Source organism: Podarcis tiliguerta, assembly GCF_965153285.1.
Source record: "Podarcis tiliguerta genome assembly, chromosome: 5".
Taxonomy (NCBI): Eukaryota; Metazoa; Chordata; class Lepidosauria; order Squamata; family Lacertidae; genus Podarcis; species Podarcis tiliguerta.
The window spans coordinates 86,649,978-86,664,170 of NC_139538.1; the positions used below are offsets into that span (position 1 = coordinate 86,649,978).

The 14,193-nt window shown below is 47.9% G+C and overlaps 2 protein-coding genes and 1 long non-coding RNA gene across 3 annotated transcripts in view; 1 reads left to right on the plus strand and 2 right to left on the minus strand.

The window, feature by feature from the left end:
• Positions 1-14,193, plus strand: part of WDFY4 (WDFY family member 4) — a 185,690-nt gene that overhangs the window by 134,143 nt on the left and 37,354 nt on the right. Inside the window, exons 48-49 of the mRNA XM_083440157.1 lie at positions 13,145-13,187; positions 14,070-14,189. Coding sequence (XP_083296283.1) covers positions 13,145-13,187; positions 14,070-14,189 — 163 coding nt within the window. The remainder of the gene's footprint in view (positions 1-13,144; positions 13,188-14,069; positions 14,190-14,193) is intronic.
• The window catches only part of LOC310677600, a 90,486-nt gene that overhangs the window by 852 nt on the left and 75,441 nt on the right, over positions 1-14,193 (minus strand). The window lies entirely within an intron of this gene.
• LRRC18 (leucine rich repeat containing 18) lies at positions 215-10,559 on the minus strand. The gene is made up of 2 exons (XM_083440603.1): positions 10,279-10,559; positions 215-1,199 (listed from the first exon to the last, which is right to left on the minus strand). The coding sequence occupies exon 2, from the start codon at positions 1,106-1,108 to the stop codon at positions 341-343; it is 768 nt and encodes a 255-aa protein (XP_083296729.1). The 5' UTR covers positions 1,109-1,199; positions 10,279-10,559; the 3' UTR covers positions 215-340.

Genomic DNA, 14,193 nt, shown 5'->3' on the forward strand with positions numbered 1-14,193 from the left:
ATATCTGAAGCTCAGCGCAACTGTGGTGACGATCCCTGCACATTCCTCTAGCCCCAAACTGAAGAGCTGCTCTCGCCATGGGTGAGAGTGGCCAGCAGGTTTATAGATCACCAATCAGGGCTCCAAGCCTGGCAATATGTATATATTGTTTTCTGTTTGGTGGACTGACACATGCTTAATAGTAGTGGAGAACCTCTTTTGGTGGGTGCAGAGCTATGTGATCAAGAGCACTTTTATTGCTTGGGGACAGATTACAATGACTGGATGCAAAGGGGCCACACTGTGCCTTGCCTCTACCTCGCTATTGGCCATGCATCCATCGGTGATGGTTGTATCCCATTCACCTCCAATCTGCCTGGTTCTCCTTTGCTGTAGAATTGGGCGTCATGAGGCTTGAAAAGTTTGGCTTTCTGAGAGGGGCAGGCGCAGTGTTCTTCAGTTTGTTCAGCTTGTCCCTCTCTTCTTGACACTTCCTCAAGCAGGGGTAGCAAAGATCTTTTTCTTCCACCACGTAGAGTGTCTCGAGGCGCTTAATGTGGTCGATGTAGAGCTCCTCTTCTGTGGGCCCAGGAAAGGGATTCCGCTTGGAATTCAACTTCTTGAGTTTAGGGAGCTTTGCAATGCTGTTTGGGATGCTCTTCAGTAAATTGTCAAACACTCCAACTTCCTGGAGCTCCTTCAGTTGCCCCAGAGTGGTTGGGAGGTTGTCGATGTGGTTGAGGCCAAGATTGAGATTACGCAAGATCTTGAGCTGGTTTAGCTCCATGGGCAAGCTCCGGGCCGTTAGCTTGTTGTTGCAAAGGTTCAGGAAAATGAGACTCTGTAGGTTCCCTATTGTTTCTGGCAGCTTCTCAATCTGGTTGCTGTGCAAGTCCAGCCAGCGCAGGTTCGTGAACTTGTCAATTGAGTCTGGGATCTTCTTGAGCATGTTTCTGCTGAGGTCCAGTTCGTCCACATCATTCAGCTTCAAGATGCACCTGGGGAAAGTGGTGATGCCCATCTTGCTCAGATCAAGGCGACGTTTCCCGTCAAATGTGATCTTGATGCAGTTCTTAGCAACTTTCAAGGTGACCTTTTTCCCCTTGGGATTTTTCCCCCCTTTAGCCATTCCCAGCGAAAAGAGTGCGACACAGATTAGATGAATTAAAGGAGTCCAAGGAAACCGTCCCAGTGAGATCTGCTGCTGCTTATTGTTGAACCTGAATTAAAAACACATACACATATAACTGTTAAATCTATACAGGTCACTTCTTTTTGCTGGGTAGGGTTGCCTTATTAAAATACAGTTAATACAGAATGACAGAAAGCTTCTTCCCTGTGCACCAGGTGTGCAAGCTTGCGTGAGCTGCAAGGGCAGCTGGAGGAGCAGCCTCAACAAGCCTCTGGCTCATGAGGAGACCCTCCCCAGAGCCTGAAGGGGGCGTTGTTTTCATCCTGCTGCTGGAGGGGCAGCAGGGCTTCTTCAGCTAATGCTCAAGGAAGCAGCTGTAGCGGCTGCGCTACCCCGGATGTCAGCTGTTAGGCAGGGAGGCTGAGCAGCTCAACAAAGACATAATGAGTTTGGCTCAAAGTTCAGTTGGTTCAGCCTGTGCCCCTAGATTTTCAGTTGAGTCAGGGCAGTCAGGTGCAGTACTCTTCTTCAGTACCAATCCAAGGCCAATAAACTTATTTGCTGGAGGAAACCACTGAAAATTACTGTAACTATCAAGCCGATTTCCTTCCATTTGCCTGTTCGATATACACCCTCAGTCACCAAATCCATCACAGAATGGACTCTTCCTATGAATGCTTTCCCCTTAGTGCTCTACAATGAAAGTTGGTTTTAGAAACAAAACAAAAACATGCACAAATAGATACACAAATTGCTTTCCAGTATACATTATCTACATATTCATTGACATACAATTACAACTACCCAACAGCTCCCCCGTTGGCTTTCTTTTATCTGAAGCGTTGTATGTCGATTTTGTGCATGTTTAGGTTGCTTGTCGCTAGCTGCGGCTTGCATGTCCAAAGGCTGCAAGTCTACCTATGTTTACCCGGCAGCAAGTTCCAGTGGATTCCCTGGGACTTACTCCCAGGCAAGTGGGGTAGTAAGGTAAAGGTAAGGTAAAGGGATCCCTGACCATTAGGTCCAGTCATGGCTGACTCTGGGGTTGCGGGGCTCATCTCGCTTTATTGGCCGAGGGAGCCGGCGTACGGCTTCCGGGTCATGCAGCCAGCATCACTAAGCTGCTTCTGGCGAACCAGAGCAGTGCACGAAAACGCTGTTTACCTTCCCACTGGAGTGGTACCTATTTATCTACTTGCACTTTGACGTGCTTTCGAACTGCTATGTTGGCAGGAGCAGGGACCGAGCAGCGGGAGCTCACCCCTTCGCGGGGATTTGAACCGCCGACCTTCTGATCGGCAAGTCCTAGGCTCTGTGGTTTAACCCACAGCGCCACATATCGCAGCCTTAACCTGCTTCCTATTTTGAGTTTTGAAAACCAATGCCCCTAGTGGTGCAGCAACGCAACTGTGCCAGCACATTTTGCAAAGCTAATCATGGTTTTGATGGGATGCATCATTCTTTATTGTTCTTTTCCCAAGGAAAGAAGTGATCTCTTTTGCTCTCTGTAGACTTTGTGTTTTGCTCAGTTAAAGTCCAAGCCTCATCCTCAAAGTGAGGAGGATCATTTGGATTTGACAGCTCTCTCTCTTTTAAACTATCCATCCTTTGTACCGTTGTTTTAAAAAGTGTTCTTGCCCTTTGCCTGTCCTCCCTGCATGATGCCTGAGTGAGGGAAACAAGATAGAATGAACTGTGAAATCAGGTTGTGAGAAAGGATGTAATAGAACAAAAGATCCCCCCCCCCCAATCTCCCTCCCTGCTTTCCTCTCTCTTTCCCCGTAACCGCATAATGCATATGACAATAGTGTCTCACACCGAATGTAAACAGACTCTGTGAATTCAAAGTGGAGACACTATTTGTGTTTTTCTCAGTTAGCATGTTATACAAGAAAAACCTTTAATAAACTAATTAAAAGCCAAAGAAAGAAAGGCTGACCCCAGTTAAAGGTAAAGGTAAAGAGACCCCTGACCGCGGATGACTCTGGGGTTGCGGCGTTCATCTCGCTTTATTGGCCGAGGGAGCTTCTGGGTCATGTGGCCAGCATGACTAAGCCGCTTCTGGTGAACCAGAGCAGAGCACGGAAATGCCGTTTACCTTCCCGCCAGAGTGGTACCTATTTATCTACTTGCACTTTGACGTGCTTTCAAACTGCTAGGTTGGCAGGAGCTGGGACCGAGCAACGGGAGCTCACCCCGTCGCGGGGATTCGAACCACTGACCTTCTGATCGGCAAGTCCTAGGCTCTGTGGTTTAGACTAAGGTTACCAGATTTTTTTCAGTGAATCCAGGGACACATTTCAACTTCAATTGATTTTGTATGGGGACTGATTTGTAAATCCGGGGACTGTCCCTGGGAATCGGGGACATCTGGTAACCTTAGTTTAGACCACAGCGCCACCCGCATCCCTCAATCTCACTTATATGGCAGTAAACACCCCAGAATTCAATGCGGCTTACTTCTTCGTAGACCACGGTTAGGATTTCAGCCGTAGATGGCTTTGTGATGGGCCGTTATGTGACAAGCCACTTTATTAATTTTATCTTTAAAGGTGGCACGATACTCTTTGTTGGTTTTACTGCGAAAGACCAACCGGGGTGCTCCTCTGGGAATCCATTAACTGCATAAGGAAATGCACAGGGCAGGCAATCAATTTGTAAATATCTGTTGATTGCTGAGGTAGGCACATCGATTGTGCCGGGCGGTGCGCTTAAAAAAGAATAGGTATATTTCCGCATCAGTGGACTAACAGAAGAAAGACTAGTGCAAGCTAAACCAGATGCAGCAGAATGCAAAACGAAAGTGAAAAGTGCCAATGGAATGAAAGGATGAAAATGTCACTGAGTGAGGCATGTCCCTAGGTAAACTGCAAGAAAATGCAGTACCGTCGACTCACAACTCGTACATGTTTAACCCACGCAAGTGCAGTTTTATGTGCTTGGCAGCTGGACAGCTGTGCTTGCACAAATTAGACGCCCGCAAAGTGGACAGCTTCCCGGACTCTGGAAAGGTTGAGACATCTGGGGCCATCCATGCAAATGCCTCCAGAGCCTTCATGAGTCCTTCCCAGAGCTTGGTAAGCATGGCAGAGACTTTAAAAGCTCTCCACCTTGCATAAGGGGAAAAGTTAAAAAGGTAACGGACCCCTGGATGGTTAAGTCCAGGCAAAGGTGACTATGGGGTTGCGGCGTTCATCTCGCTTTCAGGCCGAGGGAGCCAGCGTTTGTCCACAGACAGTTTTCCGGGTCATGTGGCCAGCAGGACTAAACCGCTTCTGGCGCAACGGAACACTGTGACAGAAACCAGAGTGCACGGAAATGCCGTTTACCTTCCCACCACAGCAGTACCTATTTATCTACTTGCACTCGTGTGCTTTCAAACTGCTAGGTTGGCAGAAGCTGGGACCGAGCAACGGGAGCTCACCCCATCGCGGGGATTCGAACCGCTGACCTTCCGATCAGCAAGCCCAAGAGGCTCAGTGGTTTAGACCACAGCACCACCCGCATTCCTATATAAGGGGAAAGACCCATTTGGTGCACCAGCTCTGGAAAGGAAGGGATGGTCCCATGGGAGCATTTCTGGGGTTGCTCTGACTAGACGTGATTTTGGCTTTACACACAGTCCCCGGAACCCAGCCCCCAAGCAAGTTGCTAGTTGTCCGTACTTTCCGGAAATCGTTTTTTGGCGCTTTTTGTAGGTGCTTGCAGGGTAGCGATGAGCACCGGTTCCACTTGGCTGAGCCCCAGCTGAACCGAAATCTCCGGCATTTAATTGTGAAGAGTCAAATCACCGTTTTGATGAATGATTGTTTGAGAAAGAATATAGATTTGTCTACAACACTCCTCTCCATTAGAAAGGTTTCATTACAAGCCCTTCAGGCTTTTTGACTACTCATTAATCATGTGCAAGTACATAGACGCAGGGATCAGATGGGAGATAATGCATTTCAGCTCATTTCAATAACATACTGCGGCCCTTAACAATTTGTGCCAGGATCCCACATTCACCCAAACACTTAGCTTTCTCCAAAATAAAATAATGGCAAGGAACAACCTTGGCTCCCAATACAGATCCATCTGGCCTTTCTACTCCTAAAAGAGACTTCTCGGATCTTTTTGTACAATCGCACCTCATGAAAACTGTATCCACTTTGCATCACTTTTTTATTTAATCAAAGCCAGTAAGATGGTCTGGAGAATGAGAACGTTGTCTACCCTCAAGAACAGCATCCAGATAAAGCCAGCTTTGGCCTTATTAACAGCTGTGATGCTGTTATCAGGATTGGGATTCAGGTTACCAAAATGATTTTTTTATTTTTGGAGGGAAGTTAGAAAATAATTTAAGGAAAAGTAGGGTTGTTTATAGTCCAGTAGATACCATTACGACACAGGTGGCGCTGTGGGTTAAACCACAGAGCCTAGGACGTGCCGATCAGAAGGTTGGCGGTTTGAATCCCTGCGACGGGGTGAGCTCCCGTTGTTCGGTCCCTGCTCCTGCCAACCCAGCAGTTAGAAAGCACGTCAAAGTGCAAGTAGATAAATAGGTACCGCTCTGGCGGGAAGGTAAACGGCATTTCCGTGCACTGCTCTGGTTCGCCAGAAGCGGCTTAGTCATGCTGGCCACATGACCCGGAAGCTGTACGCCAGCTCCCTCGGCCAATAAAGCGAGATGAGCACCGCAACCCCAGAGTCGGTCACGACTGGACCTAATGGTCAGGGGTCCCTTTACCTTTACCTTAGATACCATTACATGCAGGGGGAAAGTACAGTGGTACCTCGGGTTACATACGTTTCAGGTTACATACGCTTCAGGTTACAGACTCTGCTAACCCAGAAATAGTGCTTCAGGTTAAGAACTTTGCTTCAGGATGAGAACAGAAATTGTGCTCCGGCGGCATGGCAGTAACAGGAGGCCCCATTAGCTAAAGTGGTGCTTCAGGTTAAGAACAGTTTCAGGTTAAGTACAGACCTCCGGAACGAATTAACCTGAGGTACCACTGTACTGGTGTATTTTGCAAGCACAAATGCGTTGCTGACTGTCACCGGAAGTATTCCCTCCAAGGTTTGTTAAAATTTTTCCAATGAAAATACGTGCTGCTAAAATGGGTGGGGTGGAGGAAATCTTCATTTTAACAGGGGCTTTAATGACCAGGAAGGGGTTGAATCCTGCCTTTAACCGAGCAGGATTTAACACCCCCACCCCCACCACTAGGGCTGAGCAAAGTCTGGTCTTCAATATCATGCTGTATCACCAGCTTAACATTGTGATATACCTATATATCACAATGTCTGAAATAAGGATGTACCGTATTTTTTACCCCATAGGACACACCGGCCCATAAGGCGCACCTAGTTTTTTGGGGGGGGATTACCCCCCCCCAGGCGTGGGGCTGGGGCGGGGGAAGCCCGAGCTTCCCCTGACCCCAGCCCCCAGAACAGGTCCGAGAGCAATGGCGAAGTTGCACGCAACCTCGTCATCGTTCCCGGAGCTTGCCAGGCTGGGGGGATAGCTTCCTGAAGCCTGGAGAGCGAGAGGGGTCGGTGCGTACCGACCCTTCTCGCTCTCCAGGCTTCAGCGAAAGCCTGCATTCGCCCCATAGGATGCACACACATTTCCCCTTCATTTTTGGAGGGGAAAAAGTGCGTCCTATAGGGCGAAAAATACGGTAACTATGTAGAGGTGAACGAGGTAATGTCCTGGTAACTGCTACTACTAAGTGGTAGTTGGGGACGTGGGTGGCGCTGTGGTCTAAACAATTGAGCCTCTTGGGCTTGCTGATCAGAAGGTCGGCTGTTTGAATCCCTGCGACGGGATGAGCTCCCGTTGCTCTGTCCCAGCTCCTGCCAACCTAGCAGTTCAAAAGCACACCAAAAGTGCAAGTAGATAAATAGGTACCACTCCGGCAGGAAGGTAAACAGCGTTTCCATGCACTGCTCTGGTGTCAAGTGTTCCATTGCACCAGAAGCGGCTTAGTCATGCTGGCCAGATGACCTGGAAAAACTGTCTGCGGAGCGGACAAACGCCTGCTCCCACGGCCTGTAAAGCGAGATGAGCACCGCAACCCCAGAGTCGTTCGCGACTGGACTTAACTGTCAGGGCTCCCTTCACCTACAACTGTTACGTTATAGTACAGAGCAACAGGGACAGAAAGAATCAGGAGATAAGTGATGACCGGCTCCATGGTTTTTTCCATATCATGTTTTTTTTACATAGCACACATGCACACATTGTGATTCGTGATATAGCGCCATGTCGAATTTTGTGAAACCCTTAGTGTGGACTTCAAACTGATGTTGGATGATGGATTGATACATTGCCCAGCCTTACCCACCACTCATCAGCTTGATGAGCAAGGAGTTAAATCCTGCTTTGCACGCCAGTTTTCTGCCAATTGTGGCACCACAAGTTGATTTCCAGGTGTGCAAGGCTTTGAGAGACTGGAGTTTCTAGGCAGAGAGCAGACGAGACTGGGAAGGTCTGGGACTTGCTTTGTCGACAAATACCGTATTTTTCGCTCCATAAGACGCACTTTTTTCTTCCTAAAAAGTAAGGGGAAATGTCTGTGCGTCTTATGGAGTGAATGTGTGGTCCCTGGAGCCGAATTGTCCAGGGGCAAAAAGCAGAACATTTTTATTTATTTTTTGAAAAAGGGAAGTGGGTGTTGAAACAAAGCCGCTGATCGCAAATGATCGGAAGGGAGATAAGGGACGCTAGCAATAAAGGAGGCTGCCTGGGAGGAGGGAGGTAAAGACAGCAAACTTGCAAGGGGAGGAGACGGGAAGACTAAAGCAATGAGGAGAGAAATTAGAAGAAAAGGAGGAGCAAATAACTGCTCCAGCTAAGGAAAAGACACTAAGGCAAACAAGAGGGAAGGGAGTGTTGAAAGGAAGCAGCTGATCGGTGGGATCAGAAGAGAGATAAGGGACGCTAGCCGAGGATGCCTGGGAGGGGGGAGGTAAAAGCCCATGGATCCTCAGGATTTTTACATTGGGTCACCCCAAATTCACCATCAGATCGCATAGCATGTCCATGGCTACAGCCTGCACCAAAAAAATCATGCACCCACTGTTGTGTGGGGCCGCAATGGTGCAAAAATGTGGTTACAAAGCACGGATCCACATGGATCCTCAGGATTTTTGCATTGGGCTACCCCAAACTCACCGTCAAACCACATGTCTGTGGCCACAGCATGAACCACAAAAATCATACATCCACTGTTTCGTTCAGAATAGTTTTTTTCTTGTTTTCCTCCTCTAAAATCTAGGTGCATCTTGTGGTCAGGTGTGTCTTATGGAGCGAAAAATACGGTAAAAGCAGAACTTCTCTGTATTCTGCATCAGACAGGAAGGTGGAGTTGCTTGTGTTTATGAATCTAGTGTTGGGGTGTGACAAGCTGGTGGTAGAATTGGGGCTGCATGGCGCAGATGCATCACTGTGAGACCAGGTTGTCTCTTGCAGTGTGTCCACACACACCTAACCTTGCCTCTGTTTCTATACCGTCCTGTTAAGATGGCAGAAACGCTGCCATCAGCTCCTGCTCTCACCTGGAGTCATCAGGTTTGTGGCTGAGCTGAGATCTGAACTGGGAACTCCCAGATAGACAACAGCTTCTGCTACCAACCTTATCCCATTGGGGCTGATGAACTGAAACCGCGCAGTATTGCAAGTCAGGCAGCGAGCTTGACATCCTTGCTAAATGCATAATAAATGGCTTTGTGCACATGCCTAATCATTTTCCCCACCCCATTGCATATCCACACGCCCCCTTTCCCCCTCACGCCACATTCCCCGCTGAATTCCTTGGGCCCAAATGGATGCTCTCTGTGGCCGCTCAGGCATATTCTGATTAATCTGAAGGAGAAAGTCTGCACATCATTGAAAAACAAGGACCCTTTTCTGTGAAGCCAGCCATGTTGTTTTTCTACTGCGAAGCCAGCTCTCGCTGTTACAGTGGTACCTCGGGTTACATAGTGCTTCAGGTTAAGAATTTTGCTTCAGGATGAGAACAGAAATCGTGCTCCGGCGGCACGGCGGCAGTGGGAGGCCCCATTAGCTAAAGTGGTGCTTCAGGTTAAGAACAGTTTCAGGTTAAGTACGGACCTCCGGAACGAATTAAGTACTTAACCTGAGGTACCACAGTATTTGCAAGTTGCATGACTTGTGCAGACAGAATCTGAGAATGCGCCATTTGTGTGCATTCTAATGTAAGGAGCAGAGTCTTTCGCCTCTGCAAGACACAGTGATATTGGGTGCTCAGCTCCCATTTTCTCCCAAAGTTTGGGGGGCCAGATTCGTCACTCATTCTGTTATTTTGGGACAGTGTTGTCCCTAGGAAAGGGTTAACCCACCCATCCCTGTGTGACAAGATACAGACGAACACATCCTCTCCACCCTGTGGCTAAATAAAACCAACCAGATGAGCATTTCAAACGAAACTTTCCATGCCGCACATATAGTTTGACCCTTGAATGACAGAGACACATATCAAGTCCCTCTGTTAGGAAACATACAAATCGTGTATCCCGATTTGACGGCTTTTTCAGCCCTCCTCCTACATAAAACTAAAGAGACGGATTCAAACTGCTTTGCTTTCTGCAGGCAGGCTGCTTTAAACTAAAGAGAACCTCCATTTCACAAAGGCTGTGATGTGCAGGTTGTGTTTGGCTCACAGCAGCTTGCTATCGGAGAGCAAAGCAATTGAATCCATCTCTTTAGTTTCATCTAGGAGGAGTGCAGTGGGGGGGGGGGGGAGTTCCTCTTATACAGCATTTAAAAAGAAAAAGGTAGAAATGTTCCTGGTATCAAACCCACGCAAGATATTCTGTGTAGAGAATTGATGAAGAGGTTTCATCTGAGCAGCTCAACGGCGTTGCTAAGCTGCTGTATATAAACAGAAAAGTGCATTAGCTCCTGGCACCTTGGGAAACTAAGCAAGCCCGCGCCGAGTGGATCTGGCACTGAACACAAGCTTTTTCTGTAAGCAAACTTCTTCCACTAATCTCCTTCAAACAATGGGTCCTTATCGTTGCCACTGTTTGGAAGTTAGCGGGGGGAAACCTGGACTGCAAGGGAAATGTTTATCCCTTCCAGATTTCCACAGGATTACAAGCTCTAAAATCTAAACTCTAAAATAAGGTAGGATCTGCTTTGGGAGAAGTTGACTTACCCTGTTCCTGTGATATTCTAGTCAGCTCTTGTGATGCCGCCTGTGAAACTTTTGGTTCCTAAGCAACAGGAAATTCCAAGCCCTTGGAGACCATTAGCATATGCCTGCCTGGTTTGCAACATGCCAGGTCAAAGGCGGCGCCCCTGGCTGCACCTCCCAGTGAAAAGGGCAGCTCCAACCAGCGGAAGCCACTCAGCCCATGACTCAGAACAGGGTTGTGAGGCTCTCTGGCTGATCTCCTTATCTGTTAGAATTCTCTGGCTGAAGGACAGATCAGGCTGCTACCCAAGAGGCCTCATAGCATCCATGAAATCATAGCCCTGTGTCTAACCCTGGCGACGTAGCAGGGTGAAGCAACAGACCCTCCAACATTTCTCCAGTCTAATTAGGGATGCCCTATTCCATAATTGGGAACGCGGGTGGCGCTGTGGGTTAAACTACAGAGCCTAGGACTTGACGATCAGAAGGTCGTCGGTTCGAATCCCTGCGATGGGGTGAGCTCCCGTTGCTCGGTCTCTGCTCCTGCCAACCTAGCAGTTCAAAAGCACGTCAAAGTGCAAGTAGATAAATAGGTACCACTCCAGTAGGAAGGTAAACGGCGTTTCCGTGCACTGCTCTGGTTCACCACATGACCCGGAAGATGTACGTCGGCTCCCTCGGCCAATAAAGCGAGATGAGCGCCACAACCCCCAGAGTCAGTCACGACTGGACTTAACTGTCAGGGGTCCCATTACCTTTATTCCATAATAATTACTTTATTCTTTATTCCTGCCCCATCTGACTGGGTTCCCCAGGCACTTTGGGTGGCTTCAAACATATATGAAAACATAAAAGGTAAAGGTAAAGGTACCCCTGCCCGTATGGGTTAGTCTTGCCAGACTCTAGGGTTGTGCGCCCATCTCACTCTAGAGGCCGGGAGCCAGCGCTGTCCGAAGACACTTCCGGGTCACGTGGCCAGCGTGACAAGCTGCATCTGGCGAGCCAGCGCAGCACACGGAAATGCCGTTTACCTTCCCGCTGGTAAGCGGTCCCTATTTATCTACTTGCACCGGGGGGTGATTTCAAACTGGTAGGTTGGCAGGCGCTGGGACCGAGCAATGGGAGCGCACCCCACCGCGGGGATTTGAACCGCCGACCTGATGATCGGCATGTCCTAGGCACTGAGGTTTTATCCACAGCGCCACCCGCGTCCCTATATGAAAACATAATAAAATGTTAAAAAGCTTCCCTATACATGGCTGCCTTCAGATGTCTTCTAAAGGTTGTACAGCTTGGGGGGGGGGTCACATAATTCCATACCCTACAGCGTTTCTCTGATGAAACTAGGGACATCCTACCATACCATTTTATTTTATTTTTTAACCAATGTGGACTAAGGCATAGGTAAAGGTAAAGGGAGCCCTTACCATTAGGTCCAGTCATGGCCGACTCTGGGGTTGCGGCGCTCATCTCGCTTTATTGGCTGAGGGAGCTGGCGTACAGCTTCTGGGTCATGTGGTCAGCATGACTAAGCCGCTTCTGGTGAACCAGAGCAGTGCATGGAAACGCCGTTTACCTGCCCGCCGGAGCGGTACCTATTTATCTACTTGCACTTTTAGGTACTTTCAAACTGCTAGGTTGGCAGGAGCAGGGACCGAGCAACGGGAGCTCACCCCGTTGCGGGGATTTGAACCGCCAACCTTCTGATCGGCAAGTCCTAGGCTCTATGGTTTAACCCACAGCGCCACCCGCGTCCCTAGGCATACTCTCCAACTAAGACTAAGGCATACTCTCCAACATTTCTCCATGCATTAATTAATATCAATAAAGCACAGTGCTCATTTGGTGGCTGTCAAGTTTTACCTCTGCTTTCTACTTTTGCGCTGTCTACCTCCTGAAAAAAAAATGTTCAGGTGGGAGAGGAAAATGCTCTTTTACCTGCAGACCTGGTCCTACCTCGGGTGGTAGATGCTGTGAAATGCGCGCATAAGCCTCCGACCATTCCTCTTTGTTGGAACACAGTGTTCTGTGTGCTGTATAACCTGCCTTCCACTTTCTACATTAACCTGCTCAGCGTCTGCACATGGAATGGGGACCATAATCTTGTCCTTTGCCTCAGGCGGCAACATGCCTTGGGCTGGCCCTGCTCACCAGCAATGGTGACTATTCCAATACAGGGGTTTGTTTGTCCCATTTCACCTGTATTGTAACTCTCAATCATGTCCAAACTATTGCTATGCAACAATTATTTTTTTAAAAAAAATCATAAAATTTATACTCTATTTTTAAAAGTCTCAATGTGGTTTACAAAAAGATAAAACAACAGAATCAAGAAAAGTTCACGTACAAGAGCATACTAAAGTTGAAACTTTAATAACAGATTAAAATTACCTCAATCTATCTAAGTATGCTAAGATAGATAGGCATTCTAAACAAGAATGTTTTTAGCAAGCTCTGAAAAGAGTACAAGTGGATCTCAATAGGCAGGAAGTTCCAAAGTGCAAATGCTGCCACAATTAATGAAAAGCGGGGTATAAATTTAAAAAGAAGTAAGCACAACTAGCTGATACAGTGGTACCTTGGTTCTCAAACATAATCCGTTCCGGGAGTCCGTTCGACTCCTGGAACAGTTCGAAAACCAAGGCATGGCTTCTGATTGGCTGCAGGAGCTTCCTGCACTCAATCGGAAGCTGCGTCGGACGTTCCGCTTCCGAAAAACGTTCGCAAACCGGAACACTTACTTCCGGGTTTGCGGCATCCGGGAGCTGATTTGTTCAGCAACAAAGCTGTTCAGGAACCAAGGTTCCACTGTACTGGCCTTTGCCACTGCTCCTTTGTCAGAGGAGAAATTCTCAGCGTGATCTTTTTCCTCTTCCTTTTTTTGCAGGAGAAGCGCTGGAAGGGAGAAGACGATGCTCTTGAAGTGGCAGGTAAAGAAATGGAAACCCCTGGTTTCAAACTAACTTTGAAACCAACGAGCAGCAAGTCACAGTGCATAAAATAACACAATACAGGTTGAGAAACAAAGACACACAACTTATAAAATTATTTCCTTTTAAAAAAATCTCAGCACCACCCGCATCCCTAAGCAACCTATAAGCCACTCTAAAATAAACATGCACAGACTACTATGTGTGAAACGGACAATCAGTTATGAGTAACTTCCTTCACAATGCATATTCGCGTAAATAATGATTACCGTATACCAGGCATAGGCAAACTCAACCCTCCAGATGTTTTGGGACTACAGTTCCCATCATCCCTGACCACTGGTCCTGTTAGCTAGGAATGATGGGGGTTGTAGTCCCAAAATATCTGGAAGGCCAAGTTTGCCTATGCCTGCCGTATACATTTTGACTGTTCCTGACTTCCTTGGTAGGCTGAGAGTGGACAAAAGAAGCTTCTTCATACCATGCAGAAATGATTTATGGAGTTCACTTCTAGGAGGTATCCCAACGGCCACTAACTTAAAGGGTTGTGTGGGGTTTTTCTTCAATGATTAGGCAAATTGACGGAGGTGACTAGGTCCGTCACTGGCTGTGAGCTACCATAGCTCAATGGAACCTCACAAAGCAGAGGCAGCAGATCACTGAATCACAGAGAGTGGGGCCAGTAGACCCTCCTGGCAAGGTGAGAGGTTGAGGAAACGTAGCATGTGAGGTCTGTGAGGTAGAACCTCTTTCCATGGAGGAGCCACATCCAGAACCAGAACCCATTCATGTTAGCAAATGATACCTTCATTCTCCGAGAGGACGTAACTGTTACTGGAGATTTTCTGTGGGTCAGTAATCCTTGCTTCTGTGTCATGGCAGAGGAGAGAGATCAGCAACTTTGACTACCTCATGTACCTAAACACTCTGGCCGGGCGCACCTACAGCGACCTCATGCAGTACCCAGTGTTCCCATGGGTGCTTGCTGACTATCACTCCCAGGTGA